The 27,188-nt window shown below is 32.9% G+C and overlaps 1 protein-coding gene across 8 annotated transcripts in view; it reads right to left on the reverse strand.

Moving 5' to 3' along the window:
• The window catches only part of LOC656007 (zinc finger protein OZF), a 129,583-nt gene that overhangs the window by 2,723 nt on the left and 99,672 nt on the right, over positions 1 to 27,188 (reverse strand). The window contains exon 4 of one of the 8 annotated variants that reach the window (XM_015978629.2): positions 4,794 to 6,021. The exons of 1 other annotated variant lie outside the window; for it this stretch is intronic. In XM_015978629.2, the coding sequence (XP_015834115.1) occupies positions 4,836 to 6,021 (1,186 nt within the window). In that variant the 3' untranslated portion in view covers positions 4,794 to 4,835. Of the gene's footprint in view, positions 1 to 4,793; positions 6,022 to 8,349; positions 9,552 to 11,992; positions 13,066 to 13,140; positions 16,534 to 19,365; positions 22,861 to 24,320; positions 25,259 to 27,188 lie in introns of those variants that run through there. 6 more of the 8 variants (XM_015978630.2, XM_015978637.2, XM_015978644.2 and 3 more) reach the window with 6 other exon arrangements.

The raw sequence follows: 27,188 nt of genomic DNA on the forward strand, positions 1-27,188 counted from the left end.
ATAAAAAATCATAAAGGGAGGGTTGAAAACATTTAACTTTATTTTAGAAAGAAGTTAAGTGATTTTGAAAAATCTTCCAAAATGAGCAAATGAGCTAGTAATGCTCTTCTGACATGTTTAAAATAATTTTTAGACTATAAATTTTGTTCTCGTAAACCGAAAGATTACAGATGGAGATCAAAAATTACGGTTCTTTTTACCTTTTTTGAGCATTTTACAAGATTTTTTTTACTAAAAACTTCCTTATTTTACTTAAGTCCTATAGAACTGACCAAAGAAATCATAAATCGAAAATCAAAATAATTTAATTTTTACGATTTGAGTAAAATTCCTCATATTTTTAGAGAGAATGTTAAAATTTTTGCAAAATTTCGTCAAACACTTAATATAATAACACTTAATTGACTTAATCACAAAATTACTTTTTTTCAAATTATCTATTTTTTTTAATGTTAACTTTATTAACATTGGGCATAAATGCAAACTAAAAATAATGTTCACTTAGTTTTTTGTTTTATTTTTTCAATTAAAAGTTGCAAAAGTCCACATTTAAGTAAATCAAATTTAATAAAAAAAAGAAAAAAAGCGACATAGTAACACGTACTTAAGCGACCTTGTATCCACCATGAATTTAAATAGCGTGACAGCAAGTACACTAACCTAGACAATCAAAGGGACGGCAACAAAAAAGCGCATTTTTAAGTAACCTTTAATTATAAAAATAACAAAACTTTTAACCAGAAAAAATGTAACCAAACAAGAATTTGCAAAAATAAGAAAAAACGATCAACGTCAAGCTGGATGGTTCTTCAAATGCAGGGTCAGCTGCGCCTTCGAACGAAACTTCTTGTCACACAGATGGCAGTTGTACGGTTTTTCTCCAGTATGTGACCTTTTGTGAGTAACTAGAGGAGTCCTCTGTGTAAATTTGCGACCGCAAAGGTCACATTCGTAACGCTTATCCCCTGTATGGATTCGCTCATGTTCCTCTAGTGTGGTCCTAAGTGCGAATCTTTTTCCACAAGTGTAACAAACAAAACGTTTTTCACCCGTATGTGTTTTCATGTGTCTTTTCAAATGATCATTTGTAGAAATGTGTTTTCCGCAGATATCACACAAAACCGGTAATTTGGGCTTCTTCTTAGGTGGTGCTTTGGAATAGGTGTGATCGTCACTAGAAACGTCAGAACTTGGAACGAAGTCACTGTCACTGGAATCACTTGACTTGCGTTCATTCTTGAATTTTCTCTTTCTCCTGTAAAATAAAATACATGAGTAAAAGGAATTTTGGTCCACAGGTCCCAAAGAACGTCTGAAAGAGAATTTGGTTATTTTAGGCAAACAATTTTATTTTTATCAAAGTTTATTTAACAAAATCATGTAACAAAATCAAGCCGGATGATTTTTCAAGTGGTGGGTCAACTGCCCTTTGGCCACGTATTTCTTGTCACACAGGTGACACTCGTAGGGTCTTTCGCCCGTGTGTAGCCTTTTGTGGACCACTAAAGGAGTCCTCTGTGTAAATTTTTTCCCACAAATATCACACTCATGTCGTCTATCTCCACTGTGAGCTCGCTCATGTATAACAAGATCGTCTTTAACGGCAAAACGTTTCCCGCATTTGGAACAAACGAACAGTTTTTCGCCCTTATGCCGACGTCTGATGTGTCGTTTCAGTTCGTAATTGGACGAGATGTGCGTTCCGCAAATATCGCACAGAACTGGTTTTTTGTTAGCTTTTTTCGTAAGTCGTGTGAATGTGTGATCGTCACCGGAATCTTCAGAACTGGGAACAAAGTCACTGTCTTGAAAGTCATTTTTGTAGACTGAGAAAGGGTATTTGCGTTTCTTGACCTGACCTGACCGTCTGGTTCTCCTGAAAAATAAAGTAAATTAGTAAAGTAAAATTTTAAACACTGGCTACCCAAAGACAAGACAACTGTCCAAATTGCAAAACATTTTCTGGTGAATTTGATTTGGAAATGACTTCATTTTGCGAAAAGTTTTGCATTATTACAAATTTTGAGCTTACATACCATCTTTAAACTTCGTTTCTTGTAAAAAAATTCTCAGAAACTTTAATAAACTAAAAAAATACAGTTTTCTTATAATGTGGTAAATTACTTATATTAGTGTATTAGCTGTTGCAAAACTATATAAAACGCCAACGTCGCATTTTCTCTCAAAATTAACTGCACTATAGAAAAGTAATACAAAATATAATTTATACTTTCGATGAGAGATCTAATCATTACCAACTATTTTACAATATTATCGATCTCATTTAAAAACATAATTCGGTAAAATGCGACGTTGGCGTTTTTATAGTTTTGAAAGAGCTAATAGTAGATGTCTCAAAATGCAAGATTTTTTTGCTTATTTAAGACATAATATTTTTGGGAAACGCAGTGTTTTTCGTTTAATTTCTCATATTTTTAAACAAGATACTCAAATTTTTGCAAAATTTCGTCAAAAATGTACTAAAGCAGATCGTTATAAACGTCCATTTAATCAGATTTTACCAGTTAAAAGTGATTCTTCTTGTTTAATGAGCGAATATTCTTATTAGAAATAAATTACGCAGTTTTAACCATTATCGGAAGATTTAGATAAAGAATTTTTTTACGCGACAATTACTGTTATATCTCTGCGGCTTATAATAATGGGTAACGCTTAACAAAGCTAGGCTTACAAAGATGAGAGTGGAGTTTAAATAATCGAGCTCTACCATGACATTTTTTTATCTGTTAGTTAATTTTCTGGCAACGTTTCAAGATTTCGTTATCTCTTATCTCTTCCTCAGCCCATAAATTCTCTTACACATAAATTAGAATTTACTTGAAGGACTTCGTAAAATGAAGGACAATTAAAGAAAATGTTTTATCTCAAGTACTACCAGCACTAAAAGAGACGAACATAAAATATTTGAAAAGTACTTATTTATTTCTAAAATGTTTACGATTTGTTTAAAAAGTCATTTTTTATAATTTGAACTTTTTGTCCAAATTAATCAATTGTGAAATGAATCAGAATTCGCTATTTATTCACACCCAAAACTATATTCTAGTTTTGTGGGAGTGGCCAGTACTGCGAAGCCGGTTTATCGCCTCATTTGTTCACCCAATACATCGTTTGACCAATAAAAATATACAAATTGCCTCCTCCTTCTTTATCTGTGGCGCAAAAAATTGCAACACGATTAAAAGGTGTTTGTGGTTGGACAGTGACGAGCCAATCTTTCCCAACAGACAAATCCAATTGCAAAGACTTGCCGCAAGAAATGGAACAATTTTTTTATTAGTCTCGGAATTAATTTGTAATCCTTTTCACTTTTTAAACGACAGCATACTGAAAGTTTATTGAATTCTGTTTGTTTAAAAATGATTTTTGGAGCAATGGAAATAATTTTTTCATCAAGAATATCGCAATTTCTTATCGATCCGTTTTCAAAATGTGCATTTAAATTGCTTTTTTTATGCTAAGCGACACCTAGGGTACGGTTTAGTTTAAACCAAGCTTCAGTGAATTTTAAGTTGCACTTATTTACACAAATACGACACGTTACAAGAAAACAAATTTTTTCAATATTCTTTTAGAAAAACTAAAGTTTGTAGCGTTAGAAGATGGTAGAAAAATTAATTTTCTGACATTATACAAAAGAAAGCACAAAATATGCCCAAGTTATAGTTTTTGAAAAAAAAAGACCTAAGAATTCAAATTCTCCAGAAAAATAAACGTTTGCAATCAAGTCCTTTGAGTTGCCTGCTCACCGACTAACAACTTTTTGGAAACAACTGAAAGAAAATTTGGTTGTTATTTTAGTTTTAAATAACTTTATTAAACAAAATCAAAAAAATAACAAAAAAATCAAGGCGGAAATTAATTCTTTAAAAGTATGTATCGACTGTGCATTGTAACGTATTTCTTGTCACACAGATGACACTTATAGGGTCTTTCGTCCGTACGTAACATTCTATGGACAACAAGAAAAGTGTGTAAACTTTTCCACATTAAGAACAAACGAACAGTTTCTCCACAAATATTCCACAAAACCGGTTTTTGCGCCTTCTTCATAGGTGTTAAATCAGAATCACTGTCTTCGGAACCACTTGACTGCAACTTTTGGGTTCTGTGACCTGACCTGACCTAGATAGCCCAGTCAAATTAGAAAAATCGGTGGAAAAAATTCCTAGAGAGGTAGAGTTTTCTCTAAAGCTTCCTTTACACTTTGGTGGACATATGTATATCAAAAGTCTCCGAGGATGGGGGGCGAGCTCGACGAGAGCGAGAGAGAGAGAGAGAGAAAGGGTTAAAACGCTTTATACACACTATTTCGATATAAATACTTATGATATACTAATGTTTAGTTATACAGTGTCATGTAGACACCAAACTTCAAAAGCTAGTAGCTCGCTTGAGGTTAGTCGTACAACAATAAGGCTAAGACCATTTTGTAGGAAATTTTATTTAATTTTGGTAAGAAGATAAAAATTGATAAAGTTACCATTTTCGAGATATAAGCAAAAAAACAAAAAAAACAGCTTTATCCGCCTCCCCCCCCCCCTCAAGCTCGGCTCGGTAACTCGGCCCCCACCTTCGGAGACTTTTGATATATGTCTAACCAAGTGTAAAGAAAGCTTTTAAAAACAATTCCAACTCTCTAGGCATTTTTTCCACCAATTTAATTATTTTTTGACTAGGCTAAAGAGTCAGACTTTTTCCTAAAAAATGCCAATGGACCGAAACATGTTCGATGCCAAAAAAACTGTAAAAATCGAAAAAAAAACCCAATCTCCGTTTCAAAATTTATTCACAAACAATAAACACACCAAACCCTAATCAAGCGGAATCCCCGAGCAAGTTTTCAAGTGAACCCCCAACAGTCCCTTGGCCACAAACCCCCTATTGCACAAATGACACACATATGGGCGTTCCCCCGAATGGTATCTTTGGTGAATGACCAGAGTGGACCTCTGCGAGAAGCATTTACCGCACGTACTACAAACGTACGGCTTTTCCCCACTGTGCACCCTTTCATGCAAGGTCAAGTTGCACTTTTTGGCAAAACTCTTCCCACAGACGGAGCACGTGTGCGGTTTATAACCCGTATGAATCCTGATGTGTTGCTTCAAGTGCTCCGAACTGGACAAACTCTTGCCGCACATTTCGCACAAAACGGTGTTCTCTCCAGTATGACCCCTTATATGCAACACTAGACTCTTCTTGTGGGCGAAGCGTTTGTGGCAAATGTCACACTCGTGTGTGGCTGGCGACCCCGACTGGACATCTGGATGCATTGTTTTTTTATGGGCGATCAAATACCTGGTGTAGGGAAAACTCTTGAAGCAAATCTCACACTCGAAGGGCATTGCTCCAGTATGGAAATTCTTATGTTCCTCGTACCACGTAGCTGAAGCAAAACCTCGATTGCAAATCTCGCAACGATACTTAAACTCATCTTCGTGCTTTTGCTTCAAATGCGGTCGCAAAGACTTCAAAAGTCTCGTGGTAAAGTTGCACATAACGCATCTGTAGATTTTGTCAGCAGAGTGCATGTTGTAGTTGTGGATGCACAACTGGTAGGCGTTTTTGAAAAACTTGTTGCACTCATCGCACGCAAAGTGTTTCTCCCCGTGTTGGTTTTCTACGTGTTTTTCGTAGCTCTTCAAGGAGGTGAAGTCGGTCAAACAGACCGGGCAGAGGAAATAGTCCCCACTGGAGTGGTCTCCTAGACCAAGGCTCTCTGTTTCGTTCTTGTGGAACTCGTAGTGTTCGATTAGGGATTGTTTGTCTTCCTTGACGTCGGAACAAATCATGCAAGCCCATTTGATACTGCGGTTTTCCGGAGTTGAGCGTTTTTTGACTTTGCGATTGCTTGGTTTGGAGTTGGTGTAAACGAAGGGGTTTTTGTAAAGGGTTGGTTTGGCTCGGGTTTTGGTTTGTTTTAAGCGGACTTGTTGCTTCACGGGGATTATGTCCACCTCGGGGAGTTTGCATTTTAGCATTTGCTCCAAATATTCTCTGAAAAAGAAAAAGGTTAGACAATGTTTAAGTAACTAAAAGAGGCTTGGAAGAGTGACAAAAATGAAACAAGAAAACGGATTTTACTTCAAATTCTTTATTTGGAACAAAATTTGGGAACGGATAGGTTATCCAATTTGCGTGTGTAGTCAATAAAGCTCCAGCATCTGTTTCCGGGCTTTTAAGTGTATTTTAAAGCAAAAAAGAAAGAACATACAACATTAGTTCAAAATAGAAAAAGAGACTATACTATTACAATAAAATCATACGCTCAAATACCACGAGATCTACTTCTAAATAGCAAAACCAAAAAGTTTAATAATACTTCACTGAATCTTAACGACATAATAAAAAATCCTTTAACTACTAGTAGCCACTTTAACACTTTTTTTTTATAAATTCTGTCAGCGACTCCCAAAATAACTTCTCATTCGTTCCAGATGTAAATATTACAAAAACTATTATAAACAGTATTACATAATAAAAAGAAATAAAAATGTCTCTTTTTACAACAGAACACACAAAATTTTTTAGAATTCACTAAATTGACGCAAACACATAGACATTTTAGCTGACAAACTGCTATCTATTGTACAATCTGAAAAAATATGTACCACAAAATGCTCTAAAACCAGCCTATTCCTTACTATTTCATTCCTATATCCAGTACTGTATGTAATCCTCTGAGGTTACAAAAGGTCTTCAGAGAGACTTTCTCGTTTGCAACGAAGCTATTAGTTATGCATTTTAGAGCCAATTATAAAAATTATTTCAAGGCTCTAAACATCCTCACAGTTCCTAGTGTATATATCCTTAAATGTTTCGAATACTTCCCAATCACAGAGACGAATATACGCTTCTGGGTTTTGAGCATCATTATTGTACAAGAAAAAAATCAGATTTCTGTAAATACTGTAAGGCTAACAAAAAACCGACATTAAACCAATTATATATTATATGTCCTTCTACTTACCTTTAAAAAATTTCCTTTACATATCATTATAAAACACTATTTAATTTCCAAAATTTTTTATTCGATTGAAGAATACCTTCAGAATAATTTTAGTAATATTTTGACTACGTAATACCTACCTAAAGTTAATTTTGTGACATGTGTAAGATAGTCTGTTAGTAGGTATTATTAAAACGAATAAAGTATATTCTATTCTAATGGTTTCCAACCTTTTTTACCTTGGAAATACCTTTTAAAATTGCTTTAAAAAAAAAAACAATAAAATTTGATAGGACATTTATTTTCCTTGTTGCACATTTTCAACAATTAAATGTTAATAAATACGAATTAGAAAACAAACAAATAACTTTTTTTTATTTTAAAATTAGAAACAGAGTGCATGCAGTAACCAAGAGATGTTCTTTAAACGGATGTGTTATATAGTTTTGACCATGGCACCATAGCATCACAGCACCATAAGAAAGTCAGGCGGTCTGGTGATTTAATTTATTTTGAAAAAATGTCACTAAATGTTAGCAAAAAATCAGATAACAGTTCTTGATGTAGATGTAGACACAAAAAGTGCTTACTTAAGACAGCAATTTCCAATTTTTAACTAGAAAGACACTTTACGAAGAAATAGAAAAAAGTGCCAATTTTATTTTTCTAAGGCTGAAGAAAAATTTTGAACTTCCTTCAACTTCAACTTCTTTTCAGTTCAAATTAATTACAGAAAACTGATAAAAAAATCTTTATAATATCGAATTATTTTATCCTTTATTGCGATCTGTTTTTATAGACACAAAGTTGTGATATCTATCCTCAGGTGCTTGATAATGAGGCGTTCAACAAACAGAAGTTACAAGAAAACATAACTACATTTTTAAAAGAGGACAGACAAAATAGATACAATAAAGAAACCAAGCAAAATTTGCTTCCCACTATAAATAAACTCTTCAATAAAAATCAGCCTAACTCCTACTTCTCTAAAATCCATCGTTGATATTTTATGGAATTTGCTTCTGAAGATCAACTTATGCTGTTCTCAAAAATGCCTCAGTTTACATAAATGCTACACAAAGACTGTACCCAGAAAACAAGTCTGTACACGACCATAACACAAGATCAAACTGCAACATTCGACAATAAAAACCAAAGTCAAATATTTTTAAGAACTCACTTGTATATAATAGTACCATACAACCATTTAGAATAAATTGCCGAGAAAAAAGAGTATAAAAATATAAAAGAAAAATTTTAAGACTTTTTTAGACAAATTTTTGTGTCAACACTTAAAATTGTAACTTACCTCACAGCAAGCCAGCGCTTTTTTCCGTGATGTTACAAGATCGAAAATAATTGAAATAAAAAACACGTTTCGTCAAATAATCTTTATTCAAAACGCACTACTTAGCTACCCCCACCCATACACACCTTTTGGTGCATATTAAGCGACCCTTTCGAAATGAACCCATTATTGCAAAACTGGCAAATGTAGGGCCTTTCGCCCGTATGCCCCCTCACATGAATCCTCAAAGGCGCCCCTTGGTTAAACCCCTTCCCGCAGAACTTGCACACGTAGGGCTTCTCCCCCGTATGTACCCTCTCATGCATGATCAAATAATCCCTCTTGATGAAACTTTTAGAACAGTAGGTGCAAGTATAAGGCTTGATCCCGGTATGGACGCGGTAGTGAATCCTCATCTTGTCCTTAGTTCCAAAACCCTTGCCACAGATATCACACAGATGGCGCTTGACTCTAGGTGCCCTCGAATTGGAGTGTCTCACAGTCAGGTGTTTCTCCAGAGTGTTGTCTTTGGCGAAAACTCTTAGACAGATGGGACACTGATTTTTGAGGAGTTGTCCGACGATTCCGACGGTGTGGTAGCGCATTTGGTGCAGTTGGAGGTATCGGGAGTAGACGAAGGACTTGGTGCAGACAACGCAAACGAAGGGTTTGACCCCCAAGTGCTCGTTTTCGTGTTCTTTGAACCTAACAGCGTCGTTAAAACCCTTCCCGCAAGTCTTGCAATGGTAGTAGAACTTGCGGTAGTGTGTCATGTTGATGTGAGTCAACAAGCAAGTCCTTCGACTCGTTGAATACGAGCAAAGACAACACTGGTACATCCCATCACCATTGTGCTGCTGCATGTGGCAGGAGAAGTTGTAAGCTTTGCTGAACCTCTCATTACACTCATCACACGAGTAAGTCTCAATGTGGTTCATGGTCACGTGTTTCTCTGCCTCTTTTTTGTCCTGGAACTCGGCCGAGCAAGTGTTACAAACGTACACCTCCTGGCTGGAGTCGTATTTGTAGGTTTCCAGCTCCTGGTCGTCGGATTTGTGCGTTTTTCGGTGCGTGATCAACGCTTTGCGCGTTGGGAGTTGGACTAGACATTTTTTGCACGTCCAAGTGCGCGCACGCCGGGTTTGAGTGGGTTTGTCGTCTGTGTCGGAAACATCCTTGGCTCGTTTGCGTTTGTTGGTGGGAGGTTTGGTGGAAGGGGGTTTGTAGTCGGAGTCGGAGTCGTCTGCGGGATTGGTGCGACGGCGTTTGCAGTTCTTGCGACGGACGTACCTGAAAAAAAGGATGTCAGTAAGGGGAATAAAATGAAAAGGCCTGGTACTACCTCTACAAAGCAGGAAAGTGTTTTTGTTCTAATATAAATTAGCTTCACATGCACTTACCTTACCAGAAAAGTCACAAACGTAATACTTCAGAATGCGTATTTATTGAAACAGTGAAGAACGGGGAAAAAATTGTGGAGGGTACAATTTATTTTTAAAAATAATTAAGTGATGTGTTGGTAGAAACAGGCATTTCGTGGTATTAATGTAAGTAAACATTTGCTTTACGCTTTACTTACGACTTTTCAAGAAATTGCTTAAATACACAAGAAAGTTACAAGGTTTTCCTATTTTTGAATCAGCTTAAGACTCTGAATAAGCTTAACGCTCTTTTCTGTAATAATAATAAAGATACGAATAAGCTTACAATTTAGCAAATTTCTATAAAAACACAGAACAATTTTTTTAAACACAGAGCGTCTCAATATTGTCGAATTCAGAGCCTTATAGAGAATCACGTCAGTTGTCCAAATATAAAAAAATTAAAGATTCGGGGATTACCCACAAAGATACACTGGTTGGAAGATCACTCTTTGATTTGCGTTTTATTCAAATAAAGGCAAAAAAATAATTGTTTATCGTTATTTATAGTGTAGTATGTATAGTGTAGTGTAGTCTCAAAAAATTGGAGTAAAAAAATCCTAAAGTTTTGTAATTTTACAAAAACTTAACATTTTTTTGCTCCAAAATAACGCTAACTTGTCGAGAAATTGTTTTACATTATCATTTTTCACACTGATATTTTTAGCCTGCATTTATTTATCTTTGTAAGGAAAACCCGAATTTTTATTTTATTGTTTGGACTACTTAACTGATTCTCTACAACGCCTACGCTCTGAACTCGAAATTCGCCAATTTTGAGACACCATGTATATTAAATATTTTTATATATTATTATTAAAATGTACACAATAACTCATAAGATCGTTGGTAGAAAAACTTTTGAGAAAACCTATAAAAAAAAACCATTTTTAACAGATGTATTAATTGGGAAAACTGGAAAATTAGCAACATCGTCAGTAATTGCATGTTCTCTCAGCAGCCTATTTGTCGTAGAAGTAACTTTAGGTAGTCACAATTGTAACCCCGGTAATTTTTTTCTGTTATCAGATCAATTTTTTACCTTTCTTGATATTTTAAGAAATATTAAAAAAACACTTTGAATAAGCTTGACTTATAAAATTTTTTTAAACCGACAGATTCTGTTTATTTCCGTCCATGAGATTTTATAAAATTGAACAGATAATATTTATCTAAAAATGTGCAGTCGCTTGGTCAATGAGAATGCCTCCGAATTTATATATAAATCATTTCATTTAAATCTTAATTCAATTAAAAATTTAATTAATTAATACGCATTTTTTAAAATAACCTGTAAAATCTGTTCCGTGAAAGTCTACATTCTCAAAAATGCTCGCAATCACATTATTTTCAAATTTTTCCTTTGGCAGCCTAAGAACTTTTAATGTTCAAAGAAAACTAGCCGCTGTAGCTGAGCATTTGAAGGTTTTTTTTTGTTTCACCTCTTTATAAGAAAAGGTATTAATAGATGAAAACAAAAAAGTTGGAGACAATTTTTATTGAAAAAAATTATATTAAAAAATGTTTCTTATTTATTTTTGTTCAAATGCTTATAACACACTATTTTGCTTATAAGTAAAATTATTTCATTATTTGATTTAAAATTCAGGACTGCAAAAGTAAATGCTTATTAGGAAATGTTTATTTTTATTATCATAACCCATTGATCAATATTTCCTTATCTAATTCAGTTAGCAATTCTTAAAATTTCTTGGACAAATCCTTTCTAACTATTTTTTCTATGAGAAAAGGTTTTCCTTCAGTGTTGTACTTATATGTAAGATGTTTTTCTTGAGAGCTTATCAGAGAGTATCACCTTCTATTTTCCAATACGAAAGAAAAAATTAGGAAGAAAAGTAGGTTACACCCCGAAGGAGAAAAATAAAATAGAAAATACTTTTTTTCCTTAAAAAAAAATAACGTCACGACATTAATTAAATATTTGAACGGTAGAAAACAATATTTTAAGATAAAGTCTTCTAAAGACAAGTTCAAATCCAATGAATCAAATGGTTTCTAAAACCCTCGAAAAGTTAACAAAAAAATCAGTACTTGAAAGTAGTAGAGAAGGTACCTGAAGTACTGATAACTAGGTAGGAAGCACTTTATATGTGGTGCATTTTTAAGACACTAACCATCACCTCAGAGCGAAAAAATTGCGATGGAAGTACTAGGAGTACAAGTTAACGCATTTAATAGAAATATTCAACTTTTGTCAACTAAATCTGGTGGTGCTGTAAACTTTAGACAATTTTTTGTTTGAATTAAGGTGGCGTTCGAGTTTTAGGAACAAGAAGAAAAAATGCAAGATTGTTCAAAGTTAATTTATTTTCAATTTTCTTCCACAACTTTTCGGTTCCGTTTTGGGCACCGGTTTCATTTCAGGATGATGCACTAGAACGTGCTTCTTGTACGACTTATACGTATGGTAAGCCTTGCCACAGCTATCACACATGTTGGTCTTCTCCCCCGTGTGCATCCTCATGTGCACTTTAAGATTGTAGCTATTTGCGATTTTTTTGTAGCAAACTGGGCACGAAACCGTCCGATCTTCGCCAATCTTGTGAATGGTACTCAAATGTCGCTTTAGACTTTTCTCAAATTTGAACACTTTGCCACACTCGCGACAAGGATACGTCATGTCATAGCCATAGAGTTCTTTGTGGTGGTTCAACTCCCGGTGAATTTTGAGGTAATTGGCCGTTTGGAATTTTTTGGGACAGTACTCGCAAGTGTACTTTTTGATCCCAGTGTGGATCTCCATATGTGTTTTGTATTTGGCTGAACCGAGGATTTTTTTCTCGCAGAGGTCACATTGATAAACAGTACGACCTTCATGGTGCTGGAGATGTCTCTTCATACTGGAGATTTTACAACTAACGTAGGAACACTCCGGACAGGAGTATTTTCCAGATCCTTCGTGTCCCTCCTTATGGACCACAAAATCCCATAAATCATTAAAACTCTCCTTGCATTGGTCGCACTGGTAGGGTTTTTTAACGTGATGCATTTTGTGCGTCTCTAGTTCTTCCTCTGAAGGGAAAGTGGCCAGGCATTGGTCGCAAGAATGGTAATGAGAGCGACTGTGATTGGCATAAGCGCGGTTATCCTTGCACAGAACACCACATTTAGCGCACAAAACCTTTGGAGAAACAACGTCTGGCATGTAGTAATGCATTTCATACATGTGGGTGTCTAGGTGGTTCCAAGTTACCAGAATACCACACTCTTGGCACACCACTCGCTCCCGTTTTTTGGTTTTTGGAACTTGGAAGGGTTTAACAGTTGGTTCTTCCTCCAAAACTGTGACAAGTTCGTTGCTTTGGTCGTCGTCATCCTCAATGTGTAATATTATAGTTTCTTGAGTATTGTTTAATTCGGACCTAAAATTGAACTATGTTAAGTTTTATTTTGGAAACATTTCACATTGGAACGTAAGAGGAATAAAATACACTGAGTACTTTTAATAATTTATTTATTATCAACGACCTTTTTACATGAAACAATACAAAGATAAAAATATGATAAACCTAAGGAGTTATACTGAAGGATAATTTCTTTAGAAAAAAACAAACCATACAAACATAAACGGGCTAATTCTTTCAAACGAGCGATCTTAGAAATCTCAGAAAATAAAAAAAGTCACTTAAATCAGAAATTCACCTCTGTTTATTTTTTGTTTCGATTAGTTTTCATTAAATTACCGCAGCACAGTTCTCTAAAAATGCAAGAATAGTTCTGAAAACAAACTACAAATGAAAAATCTGAAAACTTTGTAAAATCATCAAACATGCATTTTTTCTTTACCATTAGAATTTTCTTTTGGAATAATTTTTCGAGGTATATTGTATCTATCAATACACATTTTTTCCAAAAACGCGGCTAAATAGTAAAAAAAATCCCTTTTCATAAAAACAGTATATTCTATTGCTGAAAGAATTGAAGCTAGTTTTTTACAGTACTGAACCTAACTGCCCTTGCACTACTTCTATAGTTTTTAATAAACGGCAGCCAGATAAGGACACAAATACAGATATAATTTCATAGTATTGCATATATTTTAAAGAGTGATAAAAAACTCAAAAAAGTCAAAATTTGAGTATTTGAGTATTTAATTCGTAAATTTACATAGTTATTAGTAGTATTTGAGAAATTTTTATCTATTTTTAAAGTGGGGACACTCTTCCTGTGAGTGTTTTTGTTAATTTTGCCCAGTTTTTTTTAAAAAGTGTAATAGATTTTTAAAAACTAACCTCAGAGACCATATTTCTTTACTATTTTTGCTAATGGATTTCAAAGCTGAACCGTAAAGTTAAAAGTTAATTCACCCAAAAAAAAAAACTGTATCTTAGAAACTATAAATATTCGAATAAGGCCAACTGGGTTATGTCAACTTCCTTTAAGCTCTTCTATCGTCTCTTAAAATGTATGTATTCCTTTGAAATTCGCCTTGCAAGTTCTTTTTAAACTAGCCCAAGTTCAAAGAAACTGCATCGGTGCAAAATAATAGACAGAGAAGATGATGAAAAATAATTTTAAAGATGAAATAAGGATTTAAGTTTAAAAAAACATTGATAAATTTTTCGGCAACGTTTCGAGATTTTTATATCTCTTCTTCAGGCCTTAAGTTCTCTGAAAAATTAATTAGAAAGCAAATGAAATAAAAGTAGAATTCCTTAAAGTGCGCCCACAAAAAAATATCGAAGGGTAAACCGTACCCCAAATTTTGTACACCAGATTTTCTCAAATTTCCACTAATTCAATAATGATTTCCTCTAATTTTTTTAGATTTCCCATTATTTCCACTATTTTTTTTAACAAGATTTCCGCTGATTTCCTTAAGATTTCCTCAATTTTCAAAATTTTCACAAATTTTTTAAAAAGATTTCCCTTGATTTCCTCAATTTTGTACACCGATTTCCCTGCAGCTTACCCCTCGATCAAATATTAATGTTTAAGAAAGACCTAAAGAAAAGACAATAAAATCTCAAAACCTCGTGTAGAAAAATTCAAAATTATTTTTTTATAAAATAAAAAAATGGGAGAACAAAACACTTTTGTTCATAAAAATTAAGATATTTACCTATAAAGTTATCTATAAAACATCATAAGAAAACTAAGAAGATTTAAAACAGCAAAATATCAGTTCGAAGAAAAATTCCTAAAAGCAAAATGTACCCCAAGATTTTGAAAAACTTTTTATACAGAACATGGAGAAAAATTTGAACGCCTCCTGTAGATGATTGAAAATGTCAAATGTTAATTCAAAATAAATATTCAAGTTTATTTAGAGCATTTCTTACAGCATTAGAATATATTATAAAAAATAATCGACACTCAAAAAAGCTAAAGATACGACAAAATACTCATTCAAATTTTTTGGGAGTAGTTAGGATTTTAAAATGATTATACCAAAAAGTGCACCCAAGTCAATAAAAACTGACCTGTTCGAAGTTTTCAAATTTTTCTTTGATTTTCAGAGATACCAAAAATTGTTCGTTTAAAAAATTACCCCGTATATCAAACACAAAGTCACAAAAAAGTACTGTTTCAATTAACCACACCCACATGAAAAATTGAATAATCTAGATAGTCTTTGGACATAGTGTATCACAAATATCTAACTTAAAATTAATTAATTAAATTAATTCTCGTGTTTTTCTACTGCAGAACAGAACCGCAACTCCAAAATTTTCGCTTAATAACACCAAAAAAAAATTCGTACGTAAAGAACTTGCAATAGGAATAGTAAAATAAATAACAAATACTAAAAAAAAAACATAACTCCTTTTTAATTGACTTTTCCTAACTCCTAGAACAAAAATCAAAAGTATTCTTTTAAATAAAAAACCAAGTCCATCAATGACAACCTTCCGCATGTTATTTTGTTTTCTTTAATAATTTACTACATATTTTGCAAAAACAAATAGGGTCCTTTACAAGACTTCAAATGAATGTTAAGCATGGCCTTGGCCACAAACCCCTTCCCGCAGGCGCTACACACGTAGGGCCGCTCCCCCGTGTGCCCCCTAATATGTATCACCAAGCTGGACCTCTGCGAAAACGCCTTCATACAATATTCACAAACGTATGGCTTTTCGCCCGTGTGAATCCGTATATGTTCGACTAGAATCGGTTTTTTGGTGAAACACTTGCCACAATAGGTGCAACAAAACGGCTTATAACCCGTATGAGTCCTCAAATGAAACTTCAACTTCTCCTTACTCGACAAAATCTTGCCGCAAACATCGCACACTGAAACATTGCCCGTATGGCTGTTCATGTGCAGCTTAAGACTATTTTTATGCTGGTACTGCTTCTTGCAAATGACACACTCGTGCAAATCCGGGTTGGCCTTGTGAATTAGGGCCCTGTGTACCGACAAGTACCTGGCATATGCAAAATTTTTGCCACACAGATCGCAGTTGTAGGGTTTGAGGTTTTTGTGGTCGTTTTCGTGGTCTTTGAACCACTTCAAAATGGGGAAGTTTTGCTTGCAAATGTCGCAAGTGTATGGTTTGATTTGGTCGTGCCTGTTTTTCAGGTGATCGGAGATTTGGACGATGTTATCGGTGGTGTAATCACAGAAAATGCACTCAAAGTTCATTTGGTCGTTGTGGATTCGCATATGGATCACGTAATCGATCAGTTTTTTATAGGTGGTGCCACACTTTTCGCAGGTGAAGTACTTGCTATGCATCTGGAGGTGGTCCTTTAAACCGGTTTTCTGCTTGAAGGTTTTGCCGCAAATGTCGCAAGGGTCCACAAGGGCCGGCTTGCGTTTGCGACGGCGTGGCTTGGACTCGAGCTCCTTTATGGTCACGATCGGCGTCAAAATGTCCGGAATGTACCTAAAAAAGAACGATTTAGAGATAGAAAAAACGGGGAAAACGTAAAGAAAAACAACAAGGGGATATAATAAATTTATTAAGTGACAAGATTTTAATACAATTTCTAATACTATTAAGTCCAGTGGTAGAAGTGACCTGAAAAAAATGGGTTATTTAACAAAACAACGCTTTCAGGTACTTACCATGTGGCATAACTCCTGGGTACAGCTAACTGATCTGAAGATGTTTTCTCCGTAAAACGAACCACTGACTTTGTTGACGTTTCTCTGACCGCAACCATTGCTTTATTGCATGGTATGCCTGAAAATTCTTTAGATTCTCGTTTAAATTTGAGTCTTGGAATTACAGTTTGTGGGTTTGATTATAATTGTTATAGTAATTGTAATTAATAAATTCACACATTGTTTTTAAAAATAAAAAATACATAAAAACAAACACAGAGGATACATTAATGATGCTAAACAGCCATTCCATTTTAACGCGGACGGGACATTTTACACAAATTTTTAGATTTTATTTTCAGTTTTTTCGAACAGTAATCAGTATCAGTATTTTTAAAATTTGAAATACGAGCAGGAAAAAAATACAAACTGATGACGGACGGGACACAAAAAGACCTCACATTTTTATCGTTGAACAATCGTGATAAATTACTGTTGATTTAAAGGACACTAATTGCAACACCTATTTTTGAAGTAAAAATTGGATCCTGTACAAACTTATAAAAGCACAAAACCTAAAAATAAGAAAATGTGCAACCACTTCTGATTAATTTACTTTTTGGTTACACATGACGGACGGGACAAAAAATTTTTTTGTGTGTGAAATAGCTCTACAAAATTTATTCCGACAGGTTTTAATTATTAAGGACTTTAGTGGAAATTAAAAATTGTTGGTATTCTTTAACAACATAAGAAAAAAGAACAACATATTAACAGACAAGACAGCAAAAGTAATAAAAAATAAAAAAATATTAGTAATCAATTTACATATCAATTTCCATTTTCTGAACTTCCAGAAACTAGAAAAACACTCTTAAAAATTATCCAGCAGTTGTAGTACTTCAGTATTTTATGTTAGCGCCTACAAGGCAATGTATGTAAATTTTATAATCTAATGAATTACTTCAATTTAAATGATTATCTTCTCTCAAAAACTCTTTTGTCGCAAAATAAATTAAATAAACTGTAACGAAAAAAATATTACAATTAACCAATTAAAACATGAATTAATATTAAGTCGCTCCCCAAGTTCATTTCTTATGTTATTTTAGAACAAACAGTGCTCCAATGTTGTACTGTAAAAATATAAGTAAAAAAACATCACTAGCCACAAAAATAAATATAAACTATAACGTAAAAACAAAAAATTAAAATTTTGATATTAACAAAAATTATTTTACTAAGAATTTTTTTTTAATATCTTTGGTTTAGAAAATAGACTAGAAATCATAGATTTTTGATTACTACTATTTTTGTATTAATTAGTACTTAGTACCAAGAACTGTAAATTTTTTTTAAAATTACATACAAAAAAAAAGAAAACATTTAATGACAAACCCTCAGTTCTATGTGACTAATTAATTATAATTAGTTTATGAAAAATCGTAAAATATACTTTTAGCAACAGACTCTGCAGTAGAATAAGTATGCCAACATTGTTTAATATTTCTTTCTTTTCATCAGTTTTCGTTATATTAATAATTACAGTAACTTTGTTGATCATTCACGTTTAGAATTGATAAAAAAAATGTTTTTGAAGCTTTAAGTATTTTTTACATTAAAGTATTTTCACGGGATTCAATTATAACAGTAAGTAGAACACTGCTTAAAAAACACATCGACAAAATTATATAATTTTTTTAATCATTATTTCATTATTATTGTTGCTCCAATTAAACAAAACATAAAATGAAATTGCGAACTTAAGACATTCAATGTTTGTTCAACAATTTCGTTAACATTTATAACATTTCTATGGCAGGATGAATTGTTTTTTTATATACGGCTAACCAAAAATTCACAAGTTTTCAATAAAATTACTAGGAAATTTTTGTGATTACAAAACTCGCCAAATTTCTCCGAAAATATTCTTATAAAGAATTTTTAGAGGAATTTGGCGAGTTTCGGTAATCACTACAGAATCTGCAAAATGTGTACTATTTTACTATAGTAAATCAAAAACAAATTAATTGTCGCACAGAAATCGACGTTTGTAGCTCAATACTTAATTTTTTCTCAAGACGTGCAAACTTTTTCAGAATTTTTATACAATTCCCGCTAATAAAATGGTGTAATAATAAAAATTAATAATAATAAAAATAAAAATATTAAATTATTGATTAATTAAATTTTATGATTTTTAAAGTTTCCTTAAACAACGGTACTTAAACAATTTAAAAACCATTTTTAATAAAATTGTTGCTAAATTTATAATTTGAATTTATAGTCAATTGTTTTTTGTGGCTAGTGATATATTTTACGAATATTTAGCGCAAAACAACATTTATAAATTTAATTAATATTAATTAATCTTTGCAATTAATTGTAAATACGATATAATGTATCTTTTAGCATAGAAAGACATCATTTTAATATATCATCTAAGTTTGATTTCACGAAATGTTTATTTTTAAAAACAATGTGCAAACCCAGCAATTACAATTACTATTATAATTACTGTGATTGCAAAACTCGTCAACTTTAACCGAGAATGTTCCTAAAAAAAATTCAAGTAAAAAATGCAAGGGTTCGTTTTATGGAGACGACATCTTCAGATCGGTGAGCTGTACAAAAATCTAGAAAATATAAATGAGGGAATGAAACAGCCGGGTCTCATAGACTAAATAAAAATATTTATTTACGAATAACTTTACAATAAATTATGAAAAAATTAACTACCAAGCACACCGTTCTAATATAAGGGTATTGCAGTACACGTCTTCATGTGGGTGTCCATGACGCCCTTCGAGATGTACCCTTTGCCACAAATCCTGCATATGTAGGGCCTCTCGCCCGTGTGCGTCCTCTCGTGGATCCTCAAAGGCGACCTTTGAGTGAACCCTTTCCCGCAGAAATTGCAAATGAAGGGTTTCTCCCCCGTGTGCACCCTCTCATGCTCCTTCAACTGCTCCTTCCGAGAGAAACTCTTCGTGCAAATATCGCAAGCATAAGGCTTGTAACCCGTATGAATCCTTCTGTGGAACTTCAACTTCTCCTTACTAGACAACCTCTTGCCGCAAATATCACAAAGTACTGATGAGTCCACTCCTTCCACGTTGTGCTTGCTCAGGTTGTGTCTCCTTAAGCCGGTCGAAGACGTGTAGTGTTTATTGCAAATGGTGCAGTCGTACTTCACCAAAGGCGTTCCAGTCATGATCTCCCAGTGTTGGGTGCGTCTATGCGAGGTCAAGAACCAGGAGAACATGAAGTGTTTCCCACAAATCTCACACTGGAAGGGTTTTTCCCCCGTGTGGAAGTACTTGTGCTCGATCGCATGCGTGCTAACTGTGAACGCCTTCTGGCAAATCTCGCACTTGTACTTGGTGGTGCCCTCATGGGCTTTAATATGCATCTCGATGTGGTACTTCGATGAATTCCGGTACTCGCAGAAATGGCAAGAGTACTTATTGTCGTTATTGTGGTCGATTGAGTGCAAGGCGAATGCAACATTGTTAGGATAACTCTGGTCGCAGATTTCGCAATGCACTGCGTCGGTACTTTTCGGTTTAGGGTCAGAGTCTGGCTCAGAGTCCAACATCCCTTCCTTGTGAGGGTCTATCACTTGGACCAGGATCTCGCCACTGACTTGCTTCTTCTTGGCTCGCTTACGCTTTTTGGCAGTTTTTAACCGGCTTCCAACCGGTGTTATTGAAATCGAAGGGCCGTAAATTAACTTCTCGAGCAGAGACGAAGACCTAAAACAAAAACAAAAGTGAGTAACACAAAAAAACAATAAAACAACAGTTCTCTTTAAAATGTTTTATTTTCAAACACGATTTACACAAACTATCAAAATAATCAAACCACAGTTGTGTGTTATACGGGGTGGCCAACCCAGCTCTCGTCTTCTGAAGCTCAGTTGTTGATATTTCTATTTTTCAGGAAAATATTTTTGAATATACATAATGTCCCAAAAAATTTTTTTAATAGCATGCGATTATTTTTTAGTGCTCACTAAGATGCCTTTCTAGCTCCTTACATGTCCCTAATTTTTTTTAATTGGTTTAGGCATTACTGTTAGAAAAAATAAAAACCAAAAAAATCAGTTTTACACCTTAAGTTTTAAAAATTAATAAAAAATAGAAACGGTGCTTTCTTGATGATATTTTTAGTACGTACGTCTTGAACAAGGTCTAGCACACTTACTTATTAAGTTTGATTGAACTAAATTACTACAGGGTGTTTACAATTTATTTTCAAACTTCTTAAAGTTTAGAGCCATTTATCTTGTTTATTTCAAACGGCAACCCCTATTAATTTTTATACCATTCGATGCAAAATTCAAAAAGGAACATTTTTTATTATTACAACCCAAACGTAGTCCTAAAACATTCAAAGTTATTTGGCAAAAACTTTTTTAAAGTATTTTACTACCAAATTTAAAGAAGAAAAGTCGAAAATGACTCCCACCCTGTTCATTTTTATAAAATTCGATGCGGAATTAAAAAAACAACGTTTTTTCTTATTACATTCCTATTCGTTGTTATTTGTCAAAAACAGTAACCATGTTCGATCATTAAAGATAGAAACAGTTTTTAGCAAATAACTCCGAATGTGTTAAGATTTGCAATAAGGTTGTAATAACAAAGAATTTTTGTTTTTTAATTCTGCATCAACTGACATAAAAAGAAACGGTATTAAAGCCATGAATAAATTTGTCATTAAAATACTAACACAAGTTTTTATCAAATAACTCGGAATGTGTCAAGATTTACGTTAGAGTTGTAATAAGAAAAAAAGTTCATTATCAAATTCTCTATCAAAGGGTATAAAAATATACAGGTATTGCCAATTGAAATAAGCAAAATAAAAAGCTCTAAAGTTTAAAAAGTTTGGAAGTAAAATCTAAACCCCCTGTAGTAAATCAGATCAATCAAACTTAATCAGTAAGTCTGTTACACCTTGTCCAATACGTACCTAGTAATAATGTTATCAAAAAAAGTTGATTCTAATTTTTATTAATTTTTAAAACTAAAGGTGTAAAACCGATTTCTTTGGTTTAATTTTTTTTTAAATTGCAAAATTTAAATTTAAATTGCAATTTGGAACATGTAGGAAGCTAAAAAAGTATCTCAATAAACATAAAAAATAATTGCCTACCATTAAAAAAATATTATGACGTCATACTTTTTTGGGACACTCTGCATAATCAAAAATATTGAGTATAAATAACGTCTACAAAAAAAATCAAAAGTCCAACTTTACTAATAACTGAGCTACAGAAGAGGGGAGCTGAGCTGGGTCACCCTGTATTTCCAAAAATGAAATAAAACACTTTTTTTACTTTGATGTTTTATTTGCAGCTCAATCAACAATTTGGTGGCGCTTCAAGTGAGTCAAAAGCGACGATTTCGCTACAAATTTTTTACTACAAATGTGGCACTGGTGTTGAAAATCCCCCGAGTGTGTTTTCTTATGGTCGTTTAAACTAACTTTTTTCCTGAAACTACGTCCACACTCCTCACAAATAAACCTCCGGATTGTTTCATGCGTCAATTTGTGAGCCCTCAAGTCACGATTTAGCTTAAAACTCTTTTGGCACAAGTCACAACTGAATGGTTTTTCACTCTGATGCACCACTTGGTGCAAGACTAGTTTCCTCTCATTGTCAAAATTTTTGCCACAGATGTCACACAATCCTGGGGTTGTTACTATCCCATGACTTTTGATGTGATTTATCATGTTTTTCCTATTTTCGATCAGGACTTGGCAGAATTTGCAGGAAAATTTTCCACTGGTCGTGTAATCAAAACTAGATGTGTGGTGTGTGGTCATGTGAGCTTCTTTGGTTTCTTTAGTGGTAAAAATTTTGCCACATTTGAGACAAATGTGGTCGTGTTCAGACTCGTGAAGAGGCAAATGTCCCTTCAGGGAGTGAATTGTGGAAAAATTTTTGTCACAATATTTGCAAATGTGAGTGGGTTTTGATTTTAAACAAGTCTTGGCGTGAGATGATAAAAGCGATTTGGTCTTAAACACACTATTACAATTCGAGCAAAAGTAGAGCGTTTTTCCTGCCAAAAAACTATTCTGGTTCCTTGGGGAAGCATCAAGAAGTTTAGTATTAACCTTTTTCACTTTAATTCCTTTCGGAAGCGAAATAAATCTGAAAACAAACAGTTAGAAAAAGTATGACATTATGGTGTTAAAAAATACTGAACCATAGTATACAGGGTGCCGCATTTTGGATGTCCGAATAGAAAATCTCCAAAACTAAGAGGTTTAGAGAAAAACAAGTGACACGTTCTTTTAAGTTTTTTGAGAAAATAATTTTGGCCAAAACCGTATTCGGCTATCGTCTTTTGTTTTTGACTTATAAACAAAAGTTGACATTTTAGCGAAGTTTTAAAAAATTCATATCTTCCCTATTATAAAAGATACACATTTGAAACAAAAACATCATAAGGCGATTTTTTACAGAAAATTTATTAATGTTATCAGTGATTTTTTTAAGCATTCATTTAGTTGTAATAACTTAAAGTTTTATTTATTTTTATAGAAATCATAGGCGGCTGTGATATTTTTGAAAAATAGATTTTTTTCTGATTTGAAATGTCTATTAGTGTAATACATTATTTTAAAATATTTAAGAAAAAAGCGTAACATTTCGCTTTTTCTTAATAGTAGGCCATGAAAAAAATTTGGATTTTCAATTAAAAATATGAAAAACATGTTACCCAACAAGTATTTATAATTTAATAATTTTTGAAACAGTAATTAATTCAAAACAGTATAATAAATTGTTATTAAATCAAATGTTTTGCGATAATTAAAAATTATTTGTTTTTAGATTTAAAATGATCATATTACATTGTCATTAGATTTTCTAATTAAACATGAATTGTCCGAAAAAGAAACATCCTACTATTTACATGCCTGTGAATAAAATTTTATTTTACAAAAAAATGTCAATTCAAACACCAAAATCAAATCGCATCTGGGGTAAAAAATATATAACATTATTAACGTCACAAACATTGCATTTCACTAAGTGATAAAAATGTGTTATCAAATGTTAGTAACACATCGTTTTCAGTTTTCTGTACTTTTTTTATGTAATTAAAATTTGCGACGATCTTATATTTGTTCAATTAATAATTAATTAGTTTCACATTTTTTATTTTAATAGCAGTTCACAAAATTTCTAGATTATTCACACCTTTTATGTGAAATAAGTTTTCCATGGCCAACTACTTTCAATATATTTTTTATCAAAAGTATATAAAAAGATCAAACTGGTAATATATTGTTTTTAGTTCAGAAAAAATTAAGCTTTTCGAAAATGTCATAGACAACTATGATTCCTATTTAAAAAATATAACTTACTGTTATTACAGCTAAACGAATGATTAAACAAACGCTGAAACATTATTAAATTCTCTGTAAAAAAGTAACTTATAATGTCTTTGTTTCAAATGTGTATCATTTATAATGAGAAAGATATGAAATTTTTAAAATTTCGCTAAAATGTCAACTTTTGTTTGTAATTATTCGAACAACTAAAATGCATCACCCTGTGCATATAAAAAAATTTCCTGAAACGTAAATCACAAAGAAAAACGTAAATTATCAGAAAACAACTTTATTTAACGTAAAAAATATAATTCTTTCACTAATCATCTATTTTCTCAGCTTTGACGTGTTTATTTTTCACATGTAAATTGAGCAACCCTCGACTAACAAACCCCGCTTGGCAAATATCACAAACATGCGGCCTTTCCCCAGTGTGGTACTTCATGTGAGTGTTCAAGGCGGCCTTTTGCGTAAAAGCCTTGCCACACTCCTTGCAAACATACGGCCTGTCCCCTGTATGTGTCCTCATGTGCGACTTCAAAGTGGTCTTTAACACAAACCCTTTGCCACACAACTTACACTTGATCGGTTTCTGCCCCGAATGCATCAATAAATGATCCCGAAGACTTGTCCTCGAACTAACCCTTTTCCCACACAAATCGCAAACAAACTTCTGGCCCCCATCTATGTGGATTCTAACGTGGTGCTGCCGCAAATACTTCTCTTGCAGAAAAGTTTTGTCGCAAAATTCGCACTTGAACTTATTTTTCTTATACTCAGCGGCATGTTTCTCCTCGTGGCTTTTAAGTGTGGCCTTATCGTAACAACTACGACCACAGTACTTGCACAGATGGGTGCCAGCACCGTGTTTGGCGCCCATATGGTTGTAGTACTCCTGGTTTGTGACGAATCCCATGTCGCATATTTGGCAAGTTTGGATGAAGTTTTTCAAGTGGCGGCGTTTGTGGGTCACGTATGAGCCTTTGGATTTTAGGACTTTGTCGCAGAGTTCGCAAGGGAAAGCCAGAACGCCGGAGTGGACGCGTTTGTGGATCACGAGTTCGTATTTTCGTTTGAATTTTTTGGGGCAAAGGTCGCATGGAAATGGACGAGCTTGACTGTGGGTTATCAGGTGGCGTTTCAGTTTGCGATTGCTTGGGAAACTTTTGGCACATTGGATGCATGGATAAGAGTCCTTCTTGCGATTCCGCCTGAAAAAGCTTAATGTTATCTTTTTTTAAATTGATTTAAGGTATTTTCAGTTCCTTGGTGTGAATACAAACCCAGTTTAACCCGACAAACCAGACTTTTATTTGAAAAGATATAATGCGTTTGTTTGTTTTTTTCTGATTTGTTTGTAATTGTGGATTTACTTACCATGTTTCTATATTTAACTATTCGAATTTTATCACTTATATTACTTACAACTCGCTCCAAATTTAATACTTTTGAGCTCGTTTTAAAATTTCTGTTATTTTTAAGAAAAAATTAACGGGTGTGCAAACGAAAGACGTAAAACTCGCGATCTTATGTAGAAGACAATGAAATAAGTCAACAGTGATGTAGCCAAATGTACTTACTAGTGTTGTTCCTAAAAATATCAAATATCAATGAGTTGTTGGTTCTAATTATTAAACAATCTAAAAATAATAACGTCCCGTCTGATTTTTTTCACAGTTAAAAGGATTGTATCCCCAATTTCGAGAAAATATAGGTAAAGATTTTTGTAAAAATAAAAGTAACATCCACATACTCGAGAAAATATTCGAGTTCACTTGTTAAGTCATTTTTAAATCAATTTATAAAAAAATTAGCTAAGAAAAGTGACAACACATTTTTTTTCAAAAAAAAAACTCGAAACTTGATAAATGTTTTGCTTCAAACGAAATTTTGTGTGTCTTTGTTGGTACGTTAGCTGAGCTAAATTATTTTGGAGCAACAGGTGAGGTCAAGTAGATTAAAGTTTGAGACAAAAGACAACATGCAGTGTAAAATATTTATGGCATATCTTTAGTAATATTTAAAAAATGTCAAAATACATGATTTTTCAAAAATATATTTTCTAAACAAAATAAAAAGACAATAAAAGAGCAAAATATTATCTATAACCATGTCAGTAGCTCGCTTAGAACATTGCTGGTAAAAGGCACACTTTCTCCAATAGTTTATTCTCTCACTACAGGAATATTTCACTTTTACTTACATCTAAATTCTAAAAAAACTTATTTGAAGAGTTAACTGCTTTGAAACCTTTGATGAAACTATTGAACAATTCACTTTTTTTAATGTTTTTTAATGAAAAAAGTGATAAAAATAATTATAATAATAACAAAAATAATAATAATAATTATAATAAATTATTATAATAAATAATAATAATAAATTTGCAGACCATAATATTGAAAAAATAAGTTCTATATTTGAAAAAGTTGAAAAAAATCTTCAAAGTGTTGTTTTGTAAAGGCAAATTGTTTATAATAATTATACGTGGTTAATTCAACTATAATAGGTAATTCTTTTTATCTAGAATAACCGAGCTTATTACCTTTAACTTTTTTAACATAAAATCACTGTTGTAAAAAGTTTTTGATGATTGGCCAAAACTTTTGTTTCTATTCATATTTTTGTTATAATTATGTATTAATACAATATATTATTATTTTTATTATATTATATTATATTTATATATCTTTCATTTGTGGTATATGTTTTATGAATCATGACACTAAGTAATATTTGTGCCAACTGAAGTTTTAATTGACAAAAATAATAAAATAATCATCAATGTTTATTAACGTAGAAAAATTATAGTATGCAACTCGTGTTATAAACTTGTTAGTCAGTTAATTTATTAAAAATTCGCTCGCTTCGGTGATTTTCTAAGAAAATATATGTTAAATAAATTTATTATTATAACAGTAATAATAATAATAATAATTATTATTATTATTATTATGTTTATTGGTGTTAACAATACAAGTATTTTACATAGGTCAAAAAAGAAACAGACAAGATAAATAAAATACATAAGAAAAAACACAAAAAAATATAAACATTCAACACTTGATTGAAAAATTTGCAGACCAAAAGATTAAGTTCTTCATGTGAAGAAGTTTTAAAAAAATAATTTTCTAAAACGTC

This window comes from Tribolium castaneum, chromosome 1 (genome assembly GCF_031307605.1).
Source record: "Tribolium castaneum strain GA2 chromosome 1, icTriCast1.1, whole genome shotgun sequence".
Lineage (NCBI taxonomy): Eukaryota > Metazoa > Arthropoda > Insecta > Coleoptera > Tenebrionidae > Tribolium > Tribolium castaneum.